Source organism: Archocentrus centrarchus, chromosome 22 (assembly GCF_007364275.1).
Source record: "Archocentrus centrarchus isolate MPI-CPG fArcCen1 chromosome 22, fArcCen1, whole genome shotgun sequence".
NCBI classification, from domain to species: Eukaryota; Metazoa; Chordata; class Actinopteri; order Cichliformes; family Cichlidae; genus Archocentrus; species Archocentrus centrarchus.
In genome coordinates this window covers 11,253,774-11,280,908 of record NC_044367.1, presented here as the reverse complement: position 1 = coordinate 11,280,908, position 27,135 = coordinate 11,253,774, and the positions used below count along the sequence as shown (strand labels likewise).

Here is a 27,135-nt window from a genome sequence, read left to right as displayed (position 1 = left end):
TGTGTTATCCATCTGTCAGCAGCGGATGGCAGTGCTTTCCCCTTTCCCCACAGGGCTTAGGACATGTGGACCCAGGGTGAGCACACAGACTTGAGTCAGCACTTCAGCTCTTTGTTTGTCATCCCCACCCCCAGCACTATCCTCCTGCAGGCTATGTGAGTGGGCCAGACAGACTTCCTGACTCAGGGATTTATTTGGGGTATCAGTGGGGAAAGGCATCGGGTTATCACGAAGGCTCGGACAAACCCTCTGCCTCCCTTTCACTGGAGCTGTTTGCCATTCATAATGACAGGCACAAGTGACTCTATGTTGCCCATCACAACACAGCCCATCAGTCTGGTGCTGCAGGGGGCACACTATCACACTAAGTTATCATATCCCAGGGAAGACACAGATCTCCAGAGACTGAGAGGGAATATGCAAAAGCAAGATCAGTTCTTCAACAGCAATAATAATCTGAAATGTGTAAAGGGCAGCACAGAATCCAAATTTGTATTTCTAACATTATTCATAATATGCAGTCAGGCATGAACATGGATTTATCCATGTTAATCTTTATATCAAAAAACATATTATCTGTTACCTGAGAATAATGGAGGGTTATGAGTCAGAGTGGAGTAGTATTTTGCTTTTCATGCGTGGATGAGAAGGTGGGTAGTGGGATGTATCTACCTGGCACAGATGGCTCCAAGGCCAGGCATCAACACCTCAGCCTTGACGGTGCCTGTCAGGCCTTGGTTCACAGGTTCACACCTGGGTTTATCTACTGAGCCTCAGCCCTTTTGTGGCCTCAGCTGCCACTGAGTCTGCCGCTGCACAGAGGCAGCCATTAGTCCCATCAGCCAGATTATGGCAGGAAAATACCAGCTGGTGTTTTATCCAACAGTAAACAAAGACAAATACCACAGAGCAGCTCAACCATCCCAGCTACCACCCACTCAATACTTCTGATGAGCCATTCGCTGCCCCGGGCATGTGTTGCTCAGATTCAACAGATTGATATGAATCAATTCTCATTTGTCAGGCTCTGGAGACAGAGGTAGTATTAAAATTTCAGCTCTACTGTGGCTACTTTCTCAAAATGGAGCCAAGGTTTCTACAGTGTGTTATACACGCTATACATTCCACTCACACTCTTGCTCTGGTGGTGGAATCCATCTCACTGTGGCTTGACAACAAAACCATTAGCCTCTCACCTCCAGGGATCAGACAGTCCAAATCCAACTCCACAAAACTGCACATTCCACAGAGCGGAAAAGAGCGTGTGGTACACAAAGAAAGATAAATTGAGAGGGAGAGAGAGAGAGAGAGAGAGATGGGAGGGGCAGCGAGAAAGAAAACCTTGCACCTCTCACACACAAACATACGCAAAATACACACAGACACAAATATCACATATCCAAGTGAGCTCAATGATGTCTGTGTACAGAATGACTTACTTCACTCTCATGGTAGTTAATCCAATATTCCTCTCCACAGGCACAGGCCTCCTGCTCGTGATGCTGTCAGAAAGGAGCATCAGCCCAAGCACACTGTCTGAATGACAACATTTATAAGGACATTCTTCCTGAACAGCTACTGTCCCACTCTTTATCCTCCTGCTATGTGGGCCAGATCAACTGTGCTCAGGGCACCCTTCTGGTTCACATAATCTATCCTGCCTATTTGTCATGTACTGAGATCCCTGCTGTCCATCACGGCACAGCCAACCAAACACAGCATTGAGCTGCTTTGTCTACTGTGAGCCTCTATAGATGGCATCACTGGACTGCATCACTGTCTCCTTTACAAGCAAACTGAATGGGCTGTGTGGCTTAGTTCCTCACGCAAACTTCAAAAGAATAACTGGACACTGGACTTCAGCAAGTCATCTGTTATTCAGAGCAAGAGCAGCTACTTGTGATCCTGCTGTGCATCCACTTTGCAACATGCAGGACTCATTATTGAAGAGATGCTCATCCCTCCATCTGACTAAATTATAGTTCAGTGGAGTAGAGAGGGCTGTTTCAACTTCCTGATTTCCAATCTCCACTTTTGAAAGAAAAATCAGTTACATTTTATTCCCACAAGCTAATGACTTGTTTCTATGGTTACTCGGAGCAGCCAGGGCGATGAAGGGCAGAGTGAGTGTTCCTGACACAAAGGCAGGGTCTTGTGTGTGTGCAGGAGAGCCAAGGCTAAATGGCCCTGCTGCCACAATTACAGGAGGTTTCCTTCTGCACAATCACAGTCATTACTCTACAAACACTCACCTGGGCAGCAGCTGATGGGCACCGGTTGATGACCATGAAACCACTTCCTCCTGACACTCCTCCAGGGCCGCATTCCAGCAAACAGCTGTTCGCCCTACCCCTGCAAAGCCCAACCCACCAGCCTGTGTGCCACCTTTAAAATCTGTATCCAGTGACTGTTGTGTCTGCAAGGTCCTCTATACTCTATTCATTATCTCCTTGTATCTCCTTGAGTAACTCCATCGTTCATCTCTGGAGTATGATTAGAGAGGTAGCAAAGTGACAGAACAGAGGCCCAGCAATATAACATAAAACTATCTCATACTACTACACAGAAATCTGACAATGGATCCAAGTAGGCTGCAAACTGAGCAGCCAACTCCTCCCAGCCTTGTGTGGAATAAACACACTGTCACAATCAGCAGGTGTTAACGAAATAGAAAGATGGGTAGAAGGTTATGCGAGGCAGCAGTTAGCCACCCTGTCTAGTCCCCGCTGTGAGCGCCGCCTGGTTTCATTACACAGTGCTGTGTCAATACACTAATCATATGCTCTGTCACAAGGCAATCAGTGCTTAACGTGCTAGTCAGCTGAACACATGGCTCTAAATTCATTACCCCTACCCCCAGTAACACACTGACAAACACACGTAATGATATGCGCACGCGCGCGCACACACACACACACACACACACACACACACACACACACACACACACACACACACACACACACACACACATACACACACGATCCAGTCAGAGTTTGACCCCTGACTCTTCCTGTCTCTCTGCAACTGTAAAGTCAGTCTAATTGCTAACTGGTCGTTACTGGCCCTGGGGTCATATTTTGGTTTTACCAGAAACAGGAAGCAGGACAAAAGAAGAGTTTTTTTTTTTTTTTTTTATCTGGAATTTCACAAATGATCAAAGACATTTCCTATTTTCTGGAAGAAGAAGCATCATCAAGATGATATCAGTGGCTGATGGACTTGAACAGGAAAAATCTCCCACAAGCAAGAAGATAGAGAATTAAAGTTACATTTTGAGTTTTTCTTTGAGTTGCCTGTATCTACACAGACTGGAAGGCATCTGTGTAATGCTGTTAATCAAACAAATCCATGTGAACAAATGAGTCATTTCCTCTTTTAAATTAATAAGTAGATCCTTTCCATGAATCATCTGTTCTCTCAAATAAATGTCTGCACATAAATTACATTAAAACTCTATGATCGCCTTAAATAAATAAGTCTTAGGGATGCCAAGAGAAGAGCCCTAAAATATACAACCCGTGTTAAAATGACTGTATTAGCATAATGCTAGGAACCTGAGGCAAATAACTCTAGAGGCTGAATCACTGCTCTTAACAACCTAACCACAAAAATATCAAAGTTCACTTGTTTTTAACTTGACACTATTAGACAGAAGAAATTAAAAGAATGAAATTATTTAAGGCACAATTAAGCAATTCACAGGCACAAATAATCTAAAGGGATGCATTCCTGATTGCTACACGGCGACTGTCGCAAAGGCTGTGTAGTTATCAAACCAGTGTTTTTGCCAGACATATTTAAATGAAATGCTTTCTTAATCATTTGAATGGTTGACTTATTTTTCCAATGAAAAATTAAACATTATTAATCACTCTCCTTTTCCTCTCCCCAACAGTCTAGCAAGAGCACCAAGACTCCAGCTAATTGCATTCTAATTAAAATTTCATCTCTGAATGGAACAGTGTTAGTGAATGTCAGACAAGTGTCCAAGGAGCTTTCTCCACTCCACTGGGGTAAAAAAAACTGCTGTTTGGTTATTCTGCTCCCGCAACCTGGGCTCGTAGGATTTGCGCGCACATCTCACTAATTGTATGTATGGAGAACAAAAAAAGAATACTAATCAGATGTGAGTTTTCAGTCATGTCTAAAACATGAGGGACCCTAATTTCATCCATTTCTTTTTTTTTTCCAGCTACAGCACTACCAGAGCAAATGGAAAACACTGCTGATTGAGTCGATTCCTTTTTGACTCTTTTACATTTCAATCAACAATAATGTTAAGGGGGAAAAAAATGAGCAAAAACAATATCACAGTAATGTTGATGATATCCCTCTTGCAGGCAACAGCTGCAGAGGGTCGGGAAGTGGGTGTGCTTCAAATCGAGAACAGTGCATCTCCTCCACCCTTTTTTCTGCCGAACTCAATGCTGTTCGAGGCCAGCCTATCATGATTGTATTTCTGCAGGCCAAGTCAAACAAAACATTCTTGGCAGCAAATTATCTTTGGGATAAACTAAAAGGTGAAACACTCTCTACATCCCATGTACTCCACCAGCCCCTGTTGCAGGGAAAAGAACAAGTCCACCTTCCACTTTTTTCCTTTCCACACTGAATGGCAAAACACACCTCTTAAAGCTGCCCCCTTTTTTTTTTTCTTTTTTGTTTTCAGCTCAGGTCCAAAGAAAACATAAGAGCTAATAAATCACTGTCAGGAATTAAACCTGTCTAGCAGAGGGTCATGCTTCACTGTTGTTTAAACCTAGTGCTCCTACAACAGGAAGTAAGACACGCAGGAAGTTGCATATTAGGTGGAGAATTTGGAACATCCCCATAGTCAAAGGAAAGACCTCTTGGTCTCACTGATATACTCTGACCCTGTGAAAGCTGGCAAGATAAACTCCATTTGGGGTGCTTGAAGAAAAGTCAAGTCCTACACTGATCCCCCCATGGGTTTCCTGTCACACTCCACAAGTTCTTTCACCGGTTTTCTCTGCCTCCTGTGGTGCAGAGCTTCAATGGTCCTATGCATCATTCTTAGCCAGCTTACCTTTCAGAAAGAGTCATTACAGCATAGCACTCTTTGGAGAGATGAGGCAGAGAATGTATGCACTGACCAGCCTGCCAGAGAATCTGTCACTGACAATATACACCACACTTCACCAGCCATGCACCCGCATGGAGAGGGTGAAGTATTCTCCAGGGCAACAACAATACCAAAGCCAAGCAGTGCTTAAAAAAGGCTTCTTCAGACTTAGATACACAGGGACCACATGGTTTCACTGATTTTCAAAACACATTCCTGCACTGCACCTGCAGGAGTATTCAGTAAGTCTAAGGCTGTAAAATCACAAGATCCATTTTACATTGGCGAGGCAAAACAAAGAAAAAATAACTAAACATAAAATACCTCAGGACAATAGCCAGCTTTAACCTAAGCCCCTTTCGTGAGATACTCCTTCCTCATATCAAATTATGCAATTCTATTATCTATTCATGGGCACTGGTGCCTGCAACTAAAGGTTCATTTAGTTCCATGATGTGTATCCCAAGGCATGCTATAATTCAAGCATGGCAAGAACAACATCTCCAGTGAATAGGTGCCCCACATGGAGGTTAAAACCATGAGACCACGCGAGTCTGTGCATATCTCTTCCTCAGCTCTCTGAAGACTGAATGCATGCAGGTACGTATGCAAACAAATTTCAATTAACCATGCAGTGACTTGACAGCATGGGGGAGGCGCTTACCTAATGAAGAAGGAGGCTGCTGCAGATGAGGAAGGAGAGGGGGAGGATGATGTACTGGTAACGGGCACTGGGAGACCCACTTGGCTGGAGCTCCTCAGTCTGCAGGGCGTCAGGGTGCTCCCACTGCTGCCGGTGCTGGTCATGGTGGTGACAGGGGCCTCCAAAGCTGTGACATCCCTGTCTGCATTCTCCATCAACCCATGGGCCTGTGTACACACAGATACAGAGATAAGACCACAACCACCACTTAATGGTTTTACCACTCCAGCTCACCTTCCTTCCATTTTATTTACTCCCCCTCTGCCACAGATGGATGGGCAGCTGCTGCAGCCAGTCCCAGTTAGTGGGAGTCAGCAATATCCAAAGCAGATAGCTCCCCACAGAACAGCAAGGATGCTGCACCATTCATTGATTCTGGCAACACTTTACAAGGTTCCTCTGGCTGCAGCCTACTGTAATTAACTGGTAACCCACATTTAATTAGTAATTAAATCACTGGCGATTTACCTCACTTTGCGCCTGATTATATCTATACCTCCTTTGGCAAGTTTAGCACTTTACTCCTCAGGAATGAGGAACATTTCATCATGCAAGTTCAATGAAGCTATCTGAGAGTTAGTTTCAAAGGGAGTAACAATCCACAATTATGTGACAGGTGGCATTTGTTTCGTTGCTTAAATGTTTATGAGGCATGCGAATTGTGCTTAAGCGACACACCTTACCCTGGAAATGAAAAGGACAAAACCCAGGCGAGCCGCATCTCTTTCAACCCTTGCACTCTGGGAACTCATGCCAAATCTATGATTTAACTGCTTTAAAGACAGAAAGCTAAACCTGATATAGCACCTGTAGCTCTTCATATGTTTATTACATATTTTCTGCAGCAATACATCTAAAACCAGTTCCACAAGTTTCTGTTTAGAGCACAATAAATTGAGCAGGTTTTGACTTGCTTTTTGAAAGCTTTTTGGTAATTGTGACATAATGCTGTGAAAAATAATATTAACTATATCTAATGGCACTGGCATTGATTTATTGTGTATGAAAAGGGTTTCACACAGAATTTGAGATGCATAATGTCGCGAAAACCGAACACCTAAAACCTTTTAGCACTCAGGTTCTGTTTTAAGATTGAAGTGAACACTGCAGAGGTGGAGCACAGAAAGGGTAAGCAAGCACTCCGGAGCCTTCACTGGTCCACTGATTTTGGTTACACTAACCCATGCGGTGCAAAAATCTAATTATGCAAGTCAAAGGCTGGTTCTGAGATGACACTTCAGCTGGAGTCACCACACTGACAAAAGGTTAATCCCCACTGAAGCCTTATATTTATCCTGTAGGACAAGGATCAATAGCAGCTGATGAGAACCCATTCTGTGGGGTTTTAGCACCAGAAATTAAATAAAGGCTGAAGTTTTTCCAAAAAACATTTATAAAACTGACAGATAAACACTATGTAATCAGCAATGACCTTGAATTCAGCATAACACAGGGCAGCAGCCTCAGTGCCATTTGACAGGACAGGTATTATAAACACAGTTCAGGCCCTTTACATATTTACCACATCAGTGTTTGCCCTAGTTTCATGTTTGGCAACTAAAATAACACCCTATACAATCTTTTTTATAAAGCATGTGGCCTTCTGCCGTGTGCCATTTGTCTGCACAGACTGACAGCTGCACTATTTATATGCCAAGCCTGACATGAGAATGCTATACATCAGGATGTGAGGACATAGTTACATTCACTTGACAGGCTTGGCTCTTGCTCTGTGTGGACTCCTGCTACTGTTAGCTTTACATGCAGTACAATGTGCTGCTATATTAAAGCACGGCTGTATTATCTTTTCCCAGGAATGCTTCACTGACCATTTGCCAAACAGTAGCCCTGTTCTGTATGGTCTTCATGAAATCCCACTTTCCCTTTTCTTCCTTTTGAGCTTGTTATCGGAGTTAAGAATCATAGCCTTTCTTTTTAAAGATTTTGCTCTCTCGAGACTTCATCATGGAGGCTAAGTCAGATAACAAGCTGCAGCGTCCAAAGTTATGACTCGAAAAGCATGGAAAACCTGGCAGCAAACTGAAAGCAAACTAGAGCAGAAAGCCTCACACCGTGCTGGTGCTAGCTTGGTGTATACAAGGGAAGTAGAGTCATTGCACTTTGTCATGAATGACTAGAGCACTTCACACACGGCCATACAGGAAGCAGATGCGTATAACTTATCAAATCTGTTGCTAATTCTGTGGGTGCAGTGCTGGTTTTAGGTTTTCAGGAGCATACTGGGACAGCTGGTCACAGGTGGGGTTTCAGTGTGGCCTTGAAATGGACATGTACTTGTGTACACACACACTTAAGCTTAGCACAGTGCCTTTCAAACAGTATTCCCCTCGGCATTAAGACTGGGGACTTAAGCTCCACAGCCAAGCTGCTCTCTGTAGCCTTGGACCTGGACTGGCCCTGATTCTGGCTGAAAAGTACAATCTATCCCCTGGTCAGGTAATTAGGCTGTGTCACTGGAGCCATGTGTGCTCAGCCGTTTGCACCCAAAGTCAGTAATGAGCTGGCCTTACACCCTTTAACCCCCAGCCCTCCCTGATCCCTTTGCCTTGGAAAGAAAAGGAAGAAAAGGGAAGGGGAAACAAAACAAAAGACGTAACCATAATGGGGAAAAGTGAAGAATCACAAGAGTGAAAGGGGTTTGGGAGAATGCTTCCTATGAAATCTGAAGTGAGTAGAGTAGCCCAGCTTTCTCTCAACAGACCATCTCCCCCCAGACTACTAGGACTCCTCTGTGACCTTTGATCCCAGCAGTCAACAGACGATTACTGCTGAGGTGAAATAGGCCCTGTGTTAATCTGGCTTTTGTGCCTGGCTGGCTTCTGTAACCAACAGAAAAAAAAACTTAAGGTGAAAACTGAGTTCTTACCATACAGGACTAACATAACACACCTTCATATTTAACACCAGTATAATTAGAAGTTGTCGAGTGTCTTTAAGAAAAAACGGTGAAAAAACGAAAACAGCACAAAATTTGAAATTCTTTCCTAATCTGTCAAGAGTGGGGATTTCCTTCCTCTTTATTTCTGTATCATTTTCTTCTCTTGGCATCCTCTCTTTGTGTGGCACATTGCCACGGGAGCCCAGCTGCACCAAAGCCGCCACAGCCAAGATCATCTGCTGGGCTTCAAATTGGTGGCAATGGAGCAAGCCATGGCAGCAGGCAACCACCGCGCCAATAACGGAAACTCTCATGAGTCAAGAACACTTGGTTTTTGCAGATTAGTGCACATGTGGTTGTGGATTTAATTGGGCAAACGGAGAAATTCAGAGTTGGATCAGTCAGTTTTTGCTGTTATTAGCAGCATCACATTGCTTGTAATGTGATTTTTATGGCTTACCTTAGCTACTTGAAGATCTTGATTCAAACTGCCAATAACAGCAGGGATTACTTGAGCAATTGTGAAATTGGACTATGTCAACTCTGGTTTTGCATCAAACTCTAGACTTGCAGCAGACTGTTTCAGAAAATGCACATGTTTCTTATTTGACTGATTCAAGGCAGCCGCACTCTTCTGAACTGCTGTCAGCCAATTATAAAAATGGAGCCACATAGTTTTCAATTCAATAGACAACCACAAACATAGCTTCAGATGTTAACCAGAGCCTTTTCCAAATGGGAGTGTCAAGGTGCTCTATAATGGTCTGTGTGTGGGAGTGCCTCAGGCTTGACACTCTGAAAAATTTCCATCTAACACACACAGTCCATCTCTGCTTCTTGCACGCTTTTCCCACAAAGAAACCAAGAAGGAATCATGAATTAAAGCTTATGCCTTTCGGCACTGTGTAACTTCCAATCCTCGAGAGCGTGTGTGGGTTTTTGTCATTTTAAAGGATCTGGTTTTAATGAAAGAACCCAGCTTGAGAAAATAACACCATTTCTGCTCTGTTTGTAACTTAATGTCCTGAAGGGGCATTTCTCTCTGTCCAGGGAAGGCCTCAGCCACATTTACAGAAATTGAGCAACTCATCCTGGCTCCAAGGGCCGCTAATTGCTTTTAGACACATAGATGGAGAACACAAGTCCGCCTCTCCCTTCAGTGCCAGGCTGTTTGATTTGCCCTAGATTGCGTACATGCAGTTAAAAGCTTTTGATTGCCTCCCATAAACCATCTCTACAGGCACTTGTTGACATTAAGGGGAGGAGTGAAAATCTGTCTTTAATTTTTCAAGCAGGAAGAAGGAATAACACTGCCAAGACCTGCAACAGACTGCAGTTATCAACTCAGCTAAAACAGAAATGGCACAATTTACAGCTTATGAAGCTGATGGGAAATATTAAAGTGCAAAGGACTAGATGCTGTTTGGTTTGTACACTGAGCCTGTCTGGTGTAGAATCTCACAGAGGTTTGTCACTTAGCTCTGTAACCAGATTGTCATCACAGGAAGAGACTCCTGCGTAAAAATAGATGCCATCACATCATTTACCACAAAATACCTCGCAACATGCTAAAAGAAATCTTGGAAACTACTCGTACCTTTTACTGTAAAGCGCTTGGCAATGCAAATAAAGTATCTAAAATCAGAATGTGCTGCAGCTCCCATGACACCGAGAGGAAAACTGCACTATTTAAGTTTTTTAAAATGACATTCCAACTACTTGCATGGAAAAAAAAAGAGGAAAGTGGACACATACCAGCTTAGGCTGAGGGAGGAAGTTGTTGACCCTGGATATGCTCCACATGCCCTCAAGGTACTGCTGTGCCTGGATGGTGACGGTGCTCAGGGAACCAGTGAGTTGCCCTCCTGCCACTGTCACCTGGACACTGGTCTTTGGCCCTGAAGTGGTAGTTGAACTCTGGGACCAGCCTGGTACCATGTGGCGCTCCCCTACTGGCAGGACAGAGTGGGTAGAAGGCTGACTTTTCGAGAGATGTTTTGTTTGGACACTGGAGGATGACACAGTGAATCTAGAAGGCTGTGGTATAAAAGATGTATTGGGCAAAGCAGCCACGTTGGAGCTGAAGGCCAGGACAGGAGCATGGAGTGTCTGCAAGGCCTCCTGCCTCAGTTGGTGGAGAGGTGTCGAGCAAACCTGACAACATCCAGGCTCATGATTCCCAGGTGTTTGGAGTTGCTCGAAGAGGAAGGTTGCATATCCAGGGTCCTGCAGAAAAAAAACAAGAAATGTGCTTTAGCTCAATGCACAATATTCGATATGGAAACATGTATGTATTTCCAGCTGTGTCAGTGGTCTGCTTGCAGTGTGGTCCCTGACTGGCCTCTGGGACCCTCACTAAGCTTTACCCACTCCCTCTCTTGTTGGATGATTATTTGTTCCCCCAGCAGCCTTAGTGCAGAGAGCTGAGGCAGAGGTGTGTTTTCAATACCATTTGTTTGTTTTTCTGTCATCAAGATTAGGCTACACAATTGCTACCAGGCTGAATTTCATGAAACTTGGTGACAAGGCACAGCATGGGGAAAGGAAGAACCCATTAAATTGTGGGGCTTATCTAAATCACTGTCTTTAAAATTGCAAGATAGGGCCCTGACCTTTGGTGGTGGATTGCACTGAGTTCCCTTCTAGTTAAGATGCCCAGCTTGCATGCAACTTAAAACTGCTGATCCCCAAAAAATCAAACATGAAGTAGAGTTTGCAGAAATATGTTAAAATCAGGAAATGAGTTGACCTTTTCCACTTGTTAAAGTCAGTGGACTTTTTTAATGGGCATTTAGTTATATGGATGAAATAATGTATAAGCTTTATGCATTTTCACATTCTTGCTTCACAACATGAATTTAAAGTAAGATCTTTGAATTTTGAGGGCATTTGTTAACATGTTGGCCATCCCTGCAGCACTCTATAATGCTCAGAGGGATTAGCAGAAGATCCCACAGAGACATTCCCTGCATAAAAAACATTTGAAATGTGGCTACTATTTATTTTGTGCAGTTTTAAAAGAGAAGGCCAAGCAGATTTCAGCTTATTACTGCTTTTAGAGATGGTGTCCAGTAGAGCTTTGTCCTTTCACTTCATCTCTAAAAAGGCTTCCCAGGGTGTCCATCGCTGCTTGCAAGAACTAACAAAAGAATAAAACAGCCTTGGAGACTCTGTGCCCAAAGCTATAAAATTTACATATAATAGCTGTCCCAGTGTGAAAACATATGATAAGCTACCCTCCAGGAAGCTGGACACATACAGAGTTATCATAAGTGAAATCATAAGAGAGAAAGGAATATAACTTTCTGTCTGTTTTAGTGAACTAACCTTCAAACAAACACACACACAGAGCGAGAGAGAGACACCTACACACACAAAAATAGAGAGCGTCTCTTAAGAGGCATAAAGGGGCACTATAGGATTCTACCCAGTGGAGTCGTGGCCTAAGACAGGAGCTCACAGCCCCTACATAAATGTTTATGAGACCTTTGCTGCTTAGAACCTCCAAGGTGATCAGGAGGAGTGAAGCTGTGGGGAAACAACAATCCACTGCTCTAATGCAGTGCCACTTAATACAGCTAACCCAATGGGCCCAGAGACCAAAGAGGCAGGCCGAGGGACTCTAAATCTCCTCCCCATGAAAGCCACTCAATACGTACTTTTAGATTACCTTTCTCTGCAAACGGCATTAATAGCATGATCACGCAACCTTCCAAGGCAACCTTCTAAATAAAAACAGAGACTTTTTTGCCATATATTTCCTGTGATCTTATAAATTCACAGAAAGCAATATTGTCTAAGTCATGCTCGATCGTTATTCTTTAACTAAAGAACAACAATAAAATGAGAACTCTGGGCTGACAACTGTCTGTGGCTGATCAAGTACAGTAGTCTATCAGGTGACTGTTGATGCTTGCATATATCCGAATGAGGAAAGGATTTAAATGTAAGAAGCTTATGATATATGAAATATGATAGAGCTTTAAAAATGATATCTAATACTGTTTGATCCTGACACGTGAACAATCCCGGCTGTTATGCTCAGACAGGATATTTATGCACAAGACAGGACAGTTCTGCTGAAATAAGATCAAACAGTCTATGAAAAATTGTAGTGAAATATGAAACGGAGCAAGAGAAAGCACCGCTGGCTGCTGTTTTCACAGTCTAGTCTGGGTTCATGTATATTCTTCTCAGACAGGAAATTGAAGCAAAGTCATAACAAACCAACTCCACCCCTTCACCCTTTTACCTTTCGGCCACTCCTTACCCACCTTGGGCCACTGGTACATGGTGGAAGAAATCAATTCACACACACACATGCGCGCGCGCACACACACACACACCCCTCTTTCAGCATGCATTGTTAGGTGTTGATTTAGGGGAGCTAATAAAATGACACACAAAGCTGAGCGCATCTGCTATTCAGTTAGGATTCTGGAGGTTAGAGAGCAGGCTTCTCCTGTAAAGCTGTCTGTAAGCTTTACGTATGCTCATTGGAGTGAATAAAGGGTCAGGGCCAGAAGGCTTATGAGGTTGATGGCACCAATGATGGGTATATGGAGGAGAGTGATGTGGGTATGAGGAAACGCAAGGACACATCCATATTTATGTGGTACACTGTAGGGGGGGGGAAGACTGGAAAAGGACTTTAAGATTGGCACATGTTTCACACACAATGCAAAATGCAAGTTTGGATATAAAAATATCTCAAGTCAGCTGAAAAGTTGAATACCCAAACATTTTACCTGCATGCTTGTGCCGTCACATTCAAGCAAACTCTTTGTGAGAGTTTGCGGATAAGCATATCACAGGAAACATGAAATATACAATACATGAGCAAACCCACCCCCAAAGCCATATTGCTTCTTTTATTATCCATTTGATCTATTACTGGCAGGTGCAAGGGGGTGTGAAGAGTAGCACTGCTACAGAGAAGTATTTAATGCACGGCATCAACACAACCCAAATGTTCAAAACATCCTAGTTGGCAAAGAGGCATGGAGCTACTTTAGGGCTGTTGCTCCTCGGCCATTGTTACTGCGGGAGATGGATTTAGTTCTTCAACCCGAGATCTGTCCACGGAGAAAATTAAACTGCACAAGCAAGGATAAGAAGACAGTGAGGAGTGGGAGGAGGCAGGCCAGGGTTGTGGCCCTTGCCCGGAGGCTTATGGGTGGTTGTGTTGGTTTACTGCCTGACAGCACGGATCTTTATTAAACTCTGGGGACAGATGCTGTGGCCTTATTATGGAAAGGAGCTGTGCAGACCACACTAGAGAGAAGCCCCGCTTGTGGAATCAACCTTTCACAGACCTCAGAGACATAAGTTTGTCTTTGTCCCTCACACTAACTATGATGAAAACCAGGGTAGCAGCAGCAGGAGTGATGAGCCACCCAGCTGACTAGCTCTCTGGTTTGATGGAGAGTGTCATCACAGACATCCCATGCCCAGAGGCTGATGGAAACAAGCTCAGCCGTAACCACTTATGGATGAGGCGACAGGGACAAAGATGTGCATGATTTCACTCCTGCATGTCCTTAGGGTAGAAGCAGAACTGGTCAAAGTCACACATAGGTTTTTCCTCAAATCACACCTCATTTACCTTGCCTTGTCAGAATGCCTTCACTCGAGCCAGACAAAGGAAAACTGCCATCTAACGGTTTCCACATTCAGTCTCTGATGTACCTCTCATGTGGAGCACTGAGGCCAGATATTGCAGGCTGACTTAAATCAAGGGAAGGTCACAGTGATTTGAAATGCATGAGGCCCCTCGCTAGCCGAGACACTTTTAGGCACGCTCCATTGAAAGTAAAATACTCTGGGAAACCATATTTTCTATTCCAGTTGAGCCCAACAGATATTTCCCAGACATAAAAGCACCCCATGACCCTCTGCAACACTGGCAGCAAAAAGCAAAGTAAAACAAAGTAAAATTGTACCAACATGTTTCGATGATGAGAAAACTAAAGTGAAAAGTTCTGACATGCAATAGCCAGCTGCCTGTCAGCTCATATTTGAGCAGTTTTAGGGCTGCCAGCACTTGGTGGCATTCTGCTGTCTGTGATTTGTTTTCATATTTGTAACATCTGTGAAGTCGTTCACCTACTCCTCAGCATCCATTAAACTGAAAGCCCTGGCAGCTTAAATCTTAAATTTAGATTCCTACCTTCTTCTTTCAGGTTTCTATTTTATTACTCTATGAGCATTAGAAACATTCCTAAATACGAGTCAGCATACTGTCGTGCTGCTTTATATCTGTCCTCTCACCGGCACCAGTCCTGTTTACACATCACAATTCTTAAGTACTTCCTACTGACTGCATTTCTTGTAAAATCAAGACCACACAGCAGCTGCCAAATCTAATGCCCTTTCAACTCCTGACTTTCCCTTCCTCTCCTTCTCTGTAAGGATGTGACAGATCCACTTCTGTTTACTCGGCCTGAGATAGTGTTGACCTAAACCACACATGGCCTTCTGAAACAGATTGGCCCCCCAATAAACCGCAGGAGCCCAGTTCAGATCCCGAGGCTGAGGACGAGAGCTTCCAGCAAGCCTGCTTTCCCACAGGTAGCCTGGCTCAATCTGACAGCCATGTCGGCGAAAAATGAGCACAGCTGCTGGCCTTGCCCCGAGTGAGCACTGGGCATTAAGGCAGATTACATTCCCAGGATAAAAGCAACCACAGTGGTGTAATCCCTTTCTCCCCCCTGCTCCTTCTAAACTATTCCCACCACCTCCACTCCTCCGACCCGCTCTCCAAACCTGCCGACTCTACTCACATCCCCTGAAGGAGCAGAGACCTGGAAGGCCTGCAACTCTTGATTAGATATCAGGTAGAGCTTTTAGTGCCACAGCAGCTCTGGGATACAGACCATTAAATTTAACCACTGCCTGCTCGGAGGCAGAGAAGACAATGACTCAGGATGTCACACTAGCATGCTATTTAACTCTGTGGGAACGCCTTCGGTAGAACACAAAATGGGACGGTTCAACAAATCACATCAAACAGATGCTTGTCCCTGTCTGCTGACTTGACAAGATTAAAGAAACCTGTAATAAGGCTTTTCCCCAAACAAGGCAACAGTATCTCCAGCAACACAAGTACACTGTCATTACCTACCTGATAATACTGCCTCAGACACACACAAAAAAAGCATACACCAATGCAGTAATGAAGTCATTCATCCTCTGTGGCTGTGTGAAAAACTCTTGGATGCTTCGTTTTTCAGCCGCTCTTCTGGGATTTTATTGGAGCACAATAGGATGATGAAATATCTCTGGTGGATCTCCAGCATTTCTCATGCAAAATCGGGCTTTTGTCTAAGAGAGGCTGCATTTAGGCGCATATCTCATTATCTGAGTTTAAGCTTTTTGTGAGAGATACAGTTGCAAAATCAATTCTGCTCTTGTCTTTCAGAAGCCGTGGTCTCGCTGCTCCTCTTTCCCTTTGCCTTGCACTCTCCTGTGATTATCACATATTTTAAACTGAATAACTTCTATAAATCACAAGAATACCCTGTGGTTTTATTCATGTAAAATGCCAAAGGAATGAATACCAATTAAGATATCTTGAAAGTTCAATATTATTTATGTTCCAAATTATTAACTTTTAACTCTGATGTTGCATAAAAATCTTTGCATATTTAGATTCTTCTGAGAAATTAAAAGGACAGCTTTACCTAATTCTGCAGCTATCACAATGACAAACTGCTTACATACAACACCAACAGCAAAACTACAATGAACACATTCCCCCATTACCTTGTTTAGAAAAGTGCATCATATTTTTGCCTTTAAATGCATCCAAAATTTCCTGTATCACACATGTGTTCAAGAAGAGCTTATGTGAAGAGGATACTGATGTCAATCTGCTCGCCCTGTGTGATTCAGTGGTTTCCTGCCTTGCTGATCGAAAATGCAAATAGGTTTTCCTGCTTAGAGACAATTTCAACACCACCTGCCCACAGTATCACAGAGCTAGACTCTGATGAACAAACCCAAGGTGGAAAAAATCCACCACTGGGATGAGCACACAACATATTCTATAAAGTACAGTTTACTGATATCATGGGGGTCTGGGTCGACCTATTGCTTTATTTGGGGATTACATGGAGCATGATACAGCTCATTGTGCATTAAACTGCAGCCTGCAGATTCTCCTGTCATCCAGAAAAGGCAGATGTCGCTGTCAATCAGAAATAAAAAGGCCACAGAGCCTGTTGACCCCCAGGTTAGAAACAGATAGCGTGAGATGTAATCAGTCATGAGTCTATGCCAAACCACCCTGTAACCATTAATGACCCCATATAATGATATGTCACTCCTCCATATGTTCGTCCCATTTACCCATGTAATATAAAAGGTTCACTAAACCTGTCTTTACATAAGGAGAAATGGATGAAAAATGTTTGTGTTTGTGTGTGTGTGTGTGTGTGTGTGTGTGTGTGTGTGTGTGTGTGTGTGTGTGTGTGCGTGCGTGCGTGTGTGTGTGTGTGTGTGTGTGTGTGTGTGTTTGTTCCTCCTTGTGTGTCTCTGTACACCACACCCATCCATCACTCCAGCCTTTCACCACTTGGCCAGTTAATTACCTTTTCCTGTTCACTCACGCACATAAAGAAAACAAGCCCCTTTCAGACTGTTTGGACAGACTTCATTCTCCTCACCCCCCCTTCCAACATCTTTCTCCCCCTCTCTTTCTCCCTCTCTCTCTTCTGTGGACACAAGGCAGCCTTCACTGCCCGAGATCCGTCAAGCTTTCATCAGCTTTGGCCTGGGTCGGAGTACTGGGAGGGTCAAACTGAATTCAGCAGTGATGCAGTGAGAGACTTTAACATATCCCCATAAGACAGCTGGTAGTGAATGATCATTGATTAAACTCAACAATAACTGATCTGAGAGATGTAATAATGTGTTACGTAGAGAGAACAACCGGAGCCTCTAAAGATTTCTCATTTGTGGAAAAAACATTTTTTCAATTTAGAAGGGCAAAACAATGTTTTTCCCCCCTGTAAATATTTCTCACTTCCCTGCCCACTGCTACAGCACAGGATGTCTGGCAGCAGCAGGGCTGCTTGCTATGCTGTCCTCGCCAGAGACGCAGTGAATTGTGTTTACGTATACCTGCACAAGCGATTGTGCGCTTCTAATTAAAACGGCTGATTTTTTTTGGCGCAGAGACACTCTCAAGGTAGTTTCTCTTTTTCCCCAAACCAGACTTGCCAAAATGAGCACATAATGAAAAATTCAACAGGCAAGCTGTAAAGGCAGAAGCCAGGTGTTGCTGTAAACTACAGGTGAAAGCAAGGACAGAAGGGAAGAAGGTGAGATTAGAGGGAGGGGAAGAGGGTTAAAATCATCTGGCAACTACACAGACTGCAGAGTTAATGAACAAGATTGATGCTGTATATATTATCCATGTGGAAAAGAAGTCAAATAAGACTTTCCTATTGCCTCCAGTAGCATATGTTGGTTTTCTATACTGTATACACTTAAGCATTCTTCAAATGCAAAACAATGTTTACCTGCTTCATACTTAATTCCTGTAATTAAGATGTTGAGAAAAATGCTAAAGGGGCCGCATTCACGAGTAAATTATAGTATGAGGCATGTAACTCTTATAAGCTATACAAAACATACAAGACTACATTTTGAAAAAAGTTCTTCGATTTAAAAGCAGAGTGGAAGTCTGAATTTATTCCATATAAGTTCTCAATGGTGTGTAAGTCTGAACCTGAAATCAGCATTCCTAACAGTCTCCTGCAGCTTGTTGTAAGATCTATTTTTGTCCAAGTACCTACTCCAAACTCTCACCACAGAGCAGATCCCGATACAATTGTTCTCTCCAACAGTCCAAACCACTACTGCACTTGTATTTCAACCCCTTTTTCAGTCTATACACAGTGATGACAGCCACCTGCTTCTCCTCTGTCTGAACTGTCACACCAAGAGAGCTGCAGTCACTGCAGTTTGTTCTACTGGGGAACATTTTCATTTCAACTGGAAAACGAGCACTCCCAGGTCCCCGCAGTTTATTTAGAGAGAAAACAAACTGCTGCTAAAAGCTTACGGCAACTAATCTCCATCAGAGGGTAAAGTGTGACAGGAGCGAACCGCCAGACGCGTGGAGTGTGCATACGAGTAGTTAATTATCAAAGAAAAAAATGCAAAGGGAGTTGCTCATGCTCAAACAGAAGTAATTGCACACAGTATTTGATCAACATCCTCCAGATCCCGTAATGGAAAAAAAAAAAAAATCTCAGTCTAAACATCAACAACATAATTAAAATTAATCATTTCCAGATCAACATTTAAGTATTTTTTATGCCGAGCACCACATTTAGAATACATAAGGTATAACATATGGATCTACAAGGTCCCGCTGCACCTCATTTTATGTCCTCATTGCAATAGTTCATCCCTCCCCTGCAGAGGATACATACTCCCAGTGATAAAACTAAAGCGACGAGTTGAAATGTTGAGCATCCTACAACAGCATTTCAGCCCACTTTCCCCTTAGAATGGACAGTACAATAATTATTCTGGCAAGCTGCCATGTGGATAATTATTATTCATATTTCCGTTGTTGAGTGTTTTTGACTTTCAGGAGAGATGGGGGCCCCATCTCTCCTCCTATACAGACTCTGCATCTTTATAGTGAGCCACGGTAACTGGTTACTGATGAGTGTTGCACTTTTGTATTTGGCAGATATCTAAATTTTCACCCATATGCCAGTGTGGATATGTGTGCAACAGGCTAACTGAGTGGCATCACAAATGTGCAGGGAGTACAAAAAGAGCTAAAGGTGAGACCGACATTTTTTGCCTTGCTAAGGCACAACTCCTGAACCAAGGTGAGCTGTGCTGAGCATTCCTGTCCCATCCGCTCCAAGTCTGCAGAGCATTATCTCAGAGAGTGACACGCTTTGTGTTTCACAAAACTGCTGTGTGTCGGCAGAACAATGGAGCAGCAGAGATGCGAGAGGCGGAATCAGTCTGGTGCAACAGCCTCGTGTAGGTACGGCAGAGAGAGAGGGGGGGAATACTAATTTATCATGAAAGATGTCATTACCATGCCAATGACTTCTCAGAGAACACAATCATCGCTAATAATAGAAATTTAAACATCAGCGCAGGGCTTTCAGACAGGAAGGGCTGTGTTAATGGAAAACTGTTGTGTGTTTATGAGAACTAGACGCTAAACTAGACATCAGTGAGAGTACAGATAGAAAAACACACAAAGATAAGCACTAACCAGTATCTGTTTTGGGGAGGTGGGGGGGTTCTTGCTAATTGAGATGTCTAGACACATTCAGTTGAATCTCAGCAAGATAAGGATGTAGGCGGAACTATCTCGGTGGAGCATAGCACATACTAATCCACTTACTGAGTCTGAAGGATTTTCATTCACAAGCCTCGAAAATGCTTAGCTTATCAAAATTTTTTCACATGCACATTTTGCCACTTTGTTTTTCAGGGACAATAGCATCCTGCAAATGGCCTTATGGCCTACAACACTAAGCCACTCTGGCAGTTTCACTTAATATTCAAATAAGCTGGTGAGGACTAGTTGAACTGAAAGGCAGTTTAAAAAAAAAATTTTTTTAAACCTTTTTCACTTTTATAGTGTATCCATTGGAGTCAGAACACAGATTTAGGTGAATTCTATAATACTCTGAGATGCAATGAAGTTAAATTGAAAAAAGACTTGCGGTGAGGCACATATACATAGGAGAAAGTGGACCAATTTGTAAGTAATACACCCGGGCTATTTTCACACATGTACTGCAGCCTAGTTTTCTAAACATTAACCAGAAGAGCTGAATGCAAATGTTCCCCTAGTATGACATCTGTAACGCCTGATTGCATCCATGTATGAACAGTGCAGGTAATTGTTCAGAGAATTCACAGCGAGCAAGAGGGTATTGTGTGTCCTGCCTCCTGCGTGCTCGACACAGGTGTCCCAGCTCGCCTAAACTAAACATAGTCATTCCATTGTAGGAATACATTGAATGCAGAGAATCTCTTCTTGCATGGTACACTTGAGAAAGAGCAACTTTGCATAATTTCAGCACAATTCTCCTGAAACTGTCTGGCCTAAATGGCTTAGGAGGGTACCAATCTAGCCTTTTGTCTGCATAACCAAGGACAAAACAAGTTACAAAATGTCCCCATTATCACGTCAGGGATGTCAGCATGGGCGGACAAGGATATTGCTGCTGTCACTTCACATAATGAAATGAACAGATAAACTTTGAGTTGAGTTGCTGGCAACTTTGTTAAATTCTCACTTTGTCTCTTAAATTGTGTTCGTCACATTCTTTATGGGGGGTTTGGTATGAAATGTGACAACACTGCAAATCTCAGTAAAAGCTGAGAAATTCAGCTTGATGGAGAAGCTCATGATCCTTAGAGAAACAGTGGGAAGCCGCAGGCTCACTGCTGAATTCCACATTCAGAGCCAAAGGAAAGACAGAATGCGCCAATGAAGGTTAAAGAAGAGAGCCTGAGTCTACAACGAGTTTTTTATTTTTGGCTCAAGGGCACAAAGGCATACATCTGAGTCTGTCTGTGTCCAAAGACACCAAGTGACGAGTTTGACTGAATTCAACAGCGAGAGAAACCGACAGTTAAGAGCAGTTACTCAAGGAGGGAAGAGTGATGCAGTCTGCAGCAGAATGAAGCAAGTCAGTGGGTTCAGAAATATATCTGACTCTTTTTCATTCTCTTCCATTAAAAATTCATATATTTATGAATGGAAGGGAATAAAGAAGAGTCGGATATTTTTCATTCATAGTGCAAAATGTATGCAATTTATGCTATTATATCATGTGAGATTGAATCAGCTGTCACATCAGTGTTTTTTTTGAGCTACAAACACACAGAGACACACGCTTACACATAAGCGGGTCTGGGGATGCAGAAGCATGCCCGGTCCATGCTTGGGGTTTGATTGTAGGGCTGAGGGGTCAGAGGGTAACTAATTGCGCGACTCATGGAGGTCAGCATTGGTGTGGCCTCCTGCCAAAGCACTGGAACACCACCTGAAGGTCTGTCAAGAAAGACAAATGAACTCCAACCCCCCTGCTGATGACATCGACCCCAGCCAGTGAGCACACACGCCACATCTTAATCTGGGTCAGGGAGACAGGGGAAGGCCACTACCCCTGTTCGAGATGTGACGTGACGAAGGAGCCACTGCTTTCTTTCTTCTTCGTTCTTTGAATAAGGAAGCACTCCCAGTGGTGTGTTCCTTCTCGTATAACTTAATAGTTGTGGTTAGACTGGCTTCATTGTGCAACAAAAACAGAAAAACCTACTCAGTGTAACAATAGGATTCTTGTGCACGGAGCTGTTTCATTTTTAGAAACGCCATAAAGAGCTAAACTTAGCTCTGCCTTCAAACTCCTGGAATGCCACAAGGGCAATTCTCAGTTTTACACAGTGACTCACTGAACAAAGCAGAGCAGGCGGTGATTATCATTTTTCACCAGTCAATAATTAGCTCACTCCCTAATCAGGTGTCTGTGCAGTATACCCGTCCATGCCTTCTTATTAAGCAAAATCAATGCATGCGCTGGAGCTTTTACCTGCCATGACATCAGCAGTAACCACAGTGACTCTTCAGGAATGCATCCCTAGCTGCTGCATGCATGTGCACGTGCACGCCTGTTTGTCATCGTTTTGTAAAGAATTAACAAATAAGTGTGGTGGATGGATAAATCACTTGACAAGCCCTGCCTGATGAAAACGCTATTGTGATTGAGGTCTAGGGATCATCCAAAAAAAAAAAAAAAAGGGTATCTCGCTTTCATGATTAACAAAACGTCGAAAAGGATTTCCCTTCCTAAACAGAAATTACAATCGTGTGAGGCAGCCAGCCAAAGGGACACGGCCAGATGGGACATCTCCCTCTCTCCCGTGCTGCACTGTTTTGGAGACAAAAATGACCCAGACCTGTGTCAACAGCTGGGAAAAGCATCCCTTGCTGTGCTTTGTAAAAGTGATAAAAATAACACTGAAGTACCCCACTGTGGGTTACGCCCAAAACTGGTCTGTTTTTCCTGGCCGGGAGGGTCCCTGTCAGACAGAACTGGACCTCCAGCCAACACACATCAAGGCGGCACTTTCCTAGCCTCCATTTTCGCCCCTGTCTTTTCCTGTTTTGACAGGAAACAGGAGATGATAACATAGTCGCACAAACAAGCAGAGATTGCCTCCGACCTGCTGCAGTGCTGTCCTCATGTGGTAGTCAATGTTTTCTTTAGAGGGCCTCGTGTCCGAACGTACAAAAACATGCACTCGCTGTCTAGCACGAATATGGCCATGAGGCCGCCGTGACGCACAGGCACACCTGACACACACATCAAATTCACACCTGTCTTTTATGCCAAGTGCGAATAACCTTTCCAAAGTCTGGCACAGAGTCTTTTGTGTGTTGAGCACTTCCTCACAGGATCCCAGCAGCGTGCCAGAACAGTGTCACACAAAGAACTGCAATAAAACAGACCACCAAAGTCACGGACACAAGACTGAAAAAGGGAAAGATGAAAGGCGCGGTGGTCGCCACGGGGAACCAAACATACATGGAGGATGTGAACAGAGGGGCAATGTCAATATCTAGCAGGGGGGAGGAAGGGTAGGGTGGGGAGTGGCACTGGCGTCAGCAGGGTAGCTTTGAAATAAAGAGAGGTGAAGATGAGTAGCGTCTCCTGTCCGAGGGTCTTTTTGGAATGTGTGCCTTTTATGTTGTCAGGAAGCACACCGCAGTGAGACACAACAAGTGGAGTGATGGGGCCATTAGAGAACGCTTTGTTGATGGTGTGAGAAGCTCAAAGGAACAGGACACTTTGATTGCCCTTTCTGATTCCCCTGTAGCCTTTGTTTATGCGCTAATTAAGCACTGTTCAGCTGCTGCAGGAACCTCGAGCCCCCCCCATCCCTACAGCACCACATGACTTTGAATGGTTACTTTAGGGCTTTTACAACACCCCTATAGCATAACCACTAAAGGATAAACCACTTTCTAAACTGCAATCCAGTGTGGGAACCAACTTCTCTATATATATGTTGCATGCATGAATACTCAGAGTACTCAGAGTGTGGCTGAGAAAGAGAAAACGCACAAAAGGGATGAAAATGCAAACATCAGATGTAGTCCCACAGGTCAAATTCAGTTCAAATGTTACTGCTTCTGTGCGAGTTCAAGTGTAGCCCAATTTCACCTCTCCCCTGGACGCCGCGACCAAAACAACTCCTCTCTCACAAAGAGATGAAGGCATAAACGCCCAGCGTGGGACAGTGGGGTTAAGGGTTCAGTGGATGGACAGAAAAAGGAGGAGGAGGGCAACGTCTCGCTACATAGACGTGGTAATGACCGTGTAGCAGCAGTGGAGTTGGTGGAAGATGGCTCACAGTGAAGAAGAGCAGAAATACTGAGCGCATGTTGTGTGAGAAGGAATGCATTCACCTGTCTGTGGTCAGGTACAGAGGGGTCAGAAAAAGCACATAAAAAGGAAAAAAATGGAGAGAGAATTCAAGGTTTGTGCACGCACAAGTTCAAACTATTATTCATAGCCAAATTAAATTTGTAAAAAGAGATTGATTTGAGCGTCGCTTAAAATTGATTGCTTAAATGTCAAACTAAAGCTGGTACAATTTGTAAATAAACCATACATTAGTGTTTAACACCATATAATAGGCCTGCTGGCTGACTTTGAATAATATTAAAGGGTGATCCTGCATTATAAGTTTTGGCTTTTATGAGCTCCTTGTTGCAGCTCCTGGAGGACACAGGCTAGGGTTGAATTGAACAGAGCAAAAGATCAGAGCGCGAAGCACAACTACAGCATCCACTGCTGCTCTGAACAGCAAAGCTTGGCAGGAATTCGCCAAGGCTACAAAGTGCAGGTGTTCTCCCCAGGAGCTTCCCCCCTTTTCATCTGAGGAGGGACAGCATTTCCGTGTTGCACAGACATGTTCAAAGGTATTTCAGCAATGTTTTTTTTTGTTGTTTTGTTTGATGCATAAATTTAGAGCGGTAAACAAAAGCTGCCATCTATCGTGTTGATTTAGATGTGCCTGATGGAAGCACCAGGGGTGAGCACTGCCAAACAGCCAGTGGCAAAGCGAATGCAGCTGAGTACTTAAAACGCGCCACATAAATGATGACAATTTCAGACCAAAAAAAAAAAAACAACAACAACAACAGCATGTAGGAACAAAAATATTAACTGAAAGCAACGCTGAATGGAAGTGAAATGTCGAGGAACCCGCTTAAGCCACACAGCAGTGATCAGAGGTGGCAAATGCACAATGCTGTAGCTAAATCTACATACATAGACGCACAAACTTGTCCACAAACTTTTTTTTTTCCCCCCACCCTCAGCATGGTAGCTTGGATCTGCACTGTGAGGTCCACCAGTGAGTTCCCAGAACAGCCAGGATTGCTCTGCTTTTATAGGTGGTACTGAACTGATACTGAGCAGCAAACACAGAGGATGGAGAGGCAGTTTGGGACTCGTAAACAGAGAGGTTTAAGTTTAAGTGCCCGACACACACGAAGGAGATAAAACAGCCCAGAGCTCTTCAGCAAAGAGAGTGACATCATAAAATAGAGCAGCAGTAACAAGAGGGGAAGCATAAAGGACGGATCTATTAATGGGAGATGGTTCATAGGAGAGAGGCAGGGGAAGGTTTACTCCACAAGCATCTGCTGCTTGGGAGTAATGACAAGCTCGAGATGGCACAGTTTATCAAGACAGTACATATCTGCTGATCTGAATATAAATCTAATTGCCCTTCTTTTTCTTTTTTTAAACCAGTGACCTCTAAAGTGATTGTTAACACCACATGCTGTAGCTCATACATTAGTTCTTACTCTTCTTGCTCTGCTGCCTGTTTAGGACAAAATGCTACAAATTTCAAGCACCGAGTCTTGTGTGGAACAGTTGCATCGCTTCTTTTTTTGTCATTTTTGTGTGGCTCATCAGGAAGACTCATTAGAGGGGCCACAGAAATGAAAAAATTAAATCTTCAATCATCCTTTTGTAAGTTTGCCTTGTGGCAAAACATCATTGTCTTACATTATTGTTGATTTTAACAGTACAAAATCAACAAAACAATTTTTTTTTTCACAATTTCTCAAAGTATAAAAGTGTGCCAATCTAAGAAAAAGGGGCTTCAGCTGCCAATCACAGACAAACAACACAGCTACTGTATGACTTTTTCAGGTGAAAATCCATTATGAAAATCCATACAACTGCAGTTGACCTTTTCGGTGTTCCGCCTGCTGAAAAATTCAGCGACAACAGTTTTCCATTGGAATAAAAGCAACTTTGCTGCCATTTGTCAAATGCAGAGCTATGCCATTTCCTTTCAAATGTCAGCAGACAAATTGCTAAGTCAAGTCATTTACTTTAGCTTCCTCTCAGTAAGGAATTCGATTTACTTTGATGCAAATCTGAAGTTATGGATATTCATTTAATGGGATAAAGATACATAATAACGCATAGATACATAATGGAATTATAATAATGACATAAGCACCAAACCAGTAGCTAGTGATAAAACTCGAGGGATAAAGAAATCTTGTGTTCTCATCACGCCTAACCCCAGCAAGTACTAGAGTAATGGTACTGGATGGTCACCTTCTCCATCACCTTCTCCAAGACTACCACCAGGCCAGTGTGTTGGAATGAAGATAAAACACAGACTGTAATAAAGCAATCATAAATTGGTAGCAGTTAAGATCAGAAAGATGGATGATTTCAGCAGCAAAGTGGAAAGGATGGAAGGACTCAGAATGTGCTTCATCTCTTTCATTTTTCTCTGGTACTTACGCGCACATTCACACATCATCAACACACACACACTCATCCCCACACACGGAGCTGGACACTCAAGCATGAAATGAACATGAGCAGCGTGAACTTTGACTGGCATTTTTTTTTTACACTGCGCCAGGATTTATGGAGCACTATATACGTATCTGAATGAGCTCCTGACAATAAAGAATAGCCTAAAGCATAGCCGGGGAGTCCGGAGAGAGGAGTTAACACAAGCCAACTACCAATCACAACACAACTCATCGTCATCCATCTGCTATTACACAAACACAAATAGAATCAGAGAGAGATGCATGCATACCATCACGCTGACACATATGGAGAAATATGACATAAAGGCAGACGGGTGCACTTACACGACAGCTGCAAACTGCAGCCCCTGTTTACTACTCTTGGCCACTCAGGGGCTCCTCTGGGAATGAAGAGAAAGAAATATTACGTTGTCCAAATAAAAACATGATTGCAGGCAGGTTGCTGAGAGTAATTACTTTCCTTGCAGGTACAGAACAGTCTCTGAAGATCTCTTTAAATTCTTTGAACAAGCCAATTGTGGACAAAATTAGGCAAAAAATAGAAGTGTTAATTGTCTTAAGCAATTAAG

General features: G+C 43.4%; 1 protein-coding gene across 1 annotated transcript in view; it reads right to left on the bottom strand.

Moving 5' to 3' along the window:
• Positions 1-27,135, bottom strand: part of kif26ab (kinesin family member 26Ab) — a 62,568-nt gene that overhangs the window by 27,425 nt on the left and 8,008 nt on the right. Inside the window, exons 3-4 of the mRNA XM_030719495.1 lie at positions 10,444-10,914; positions 5,751-5,956 (exon numbers count right to left, since the gene is read on the bottom strand). Of these exons, the coding sequence (XP_030575355.1) occupies positions 5,751-5,956; positions 10,444-10,914 (677 nt within the window). The remainder of the gene's footprint in view (positions 1-5,750; positions 5,957-10,443; positions 10,915-27,135) is intronic.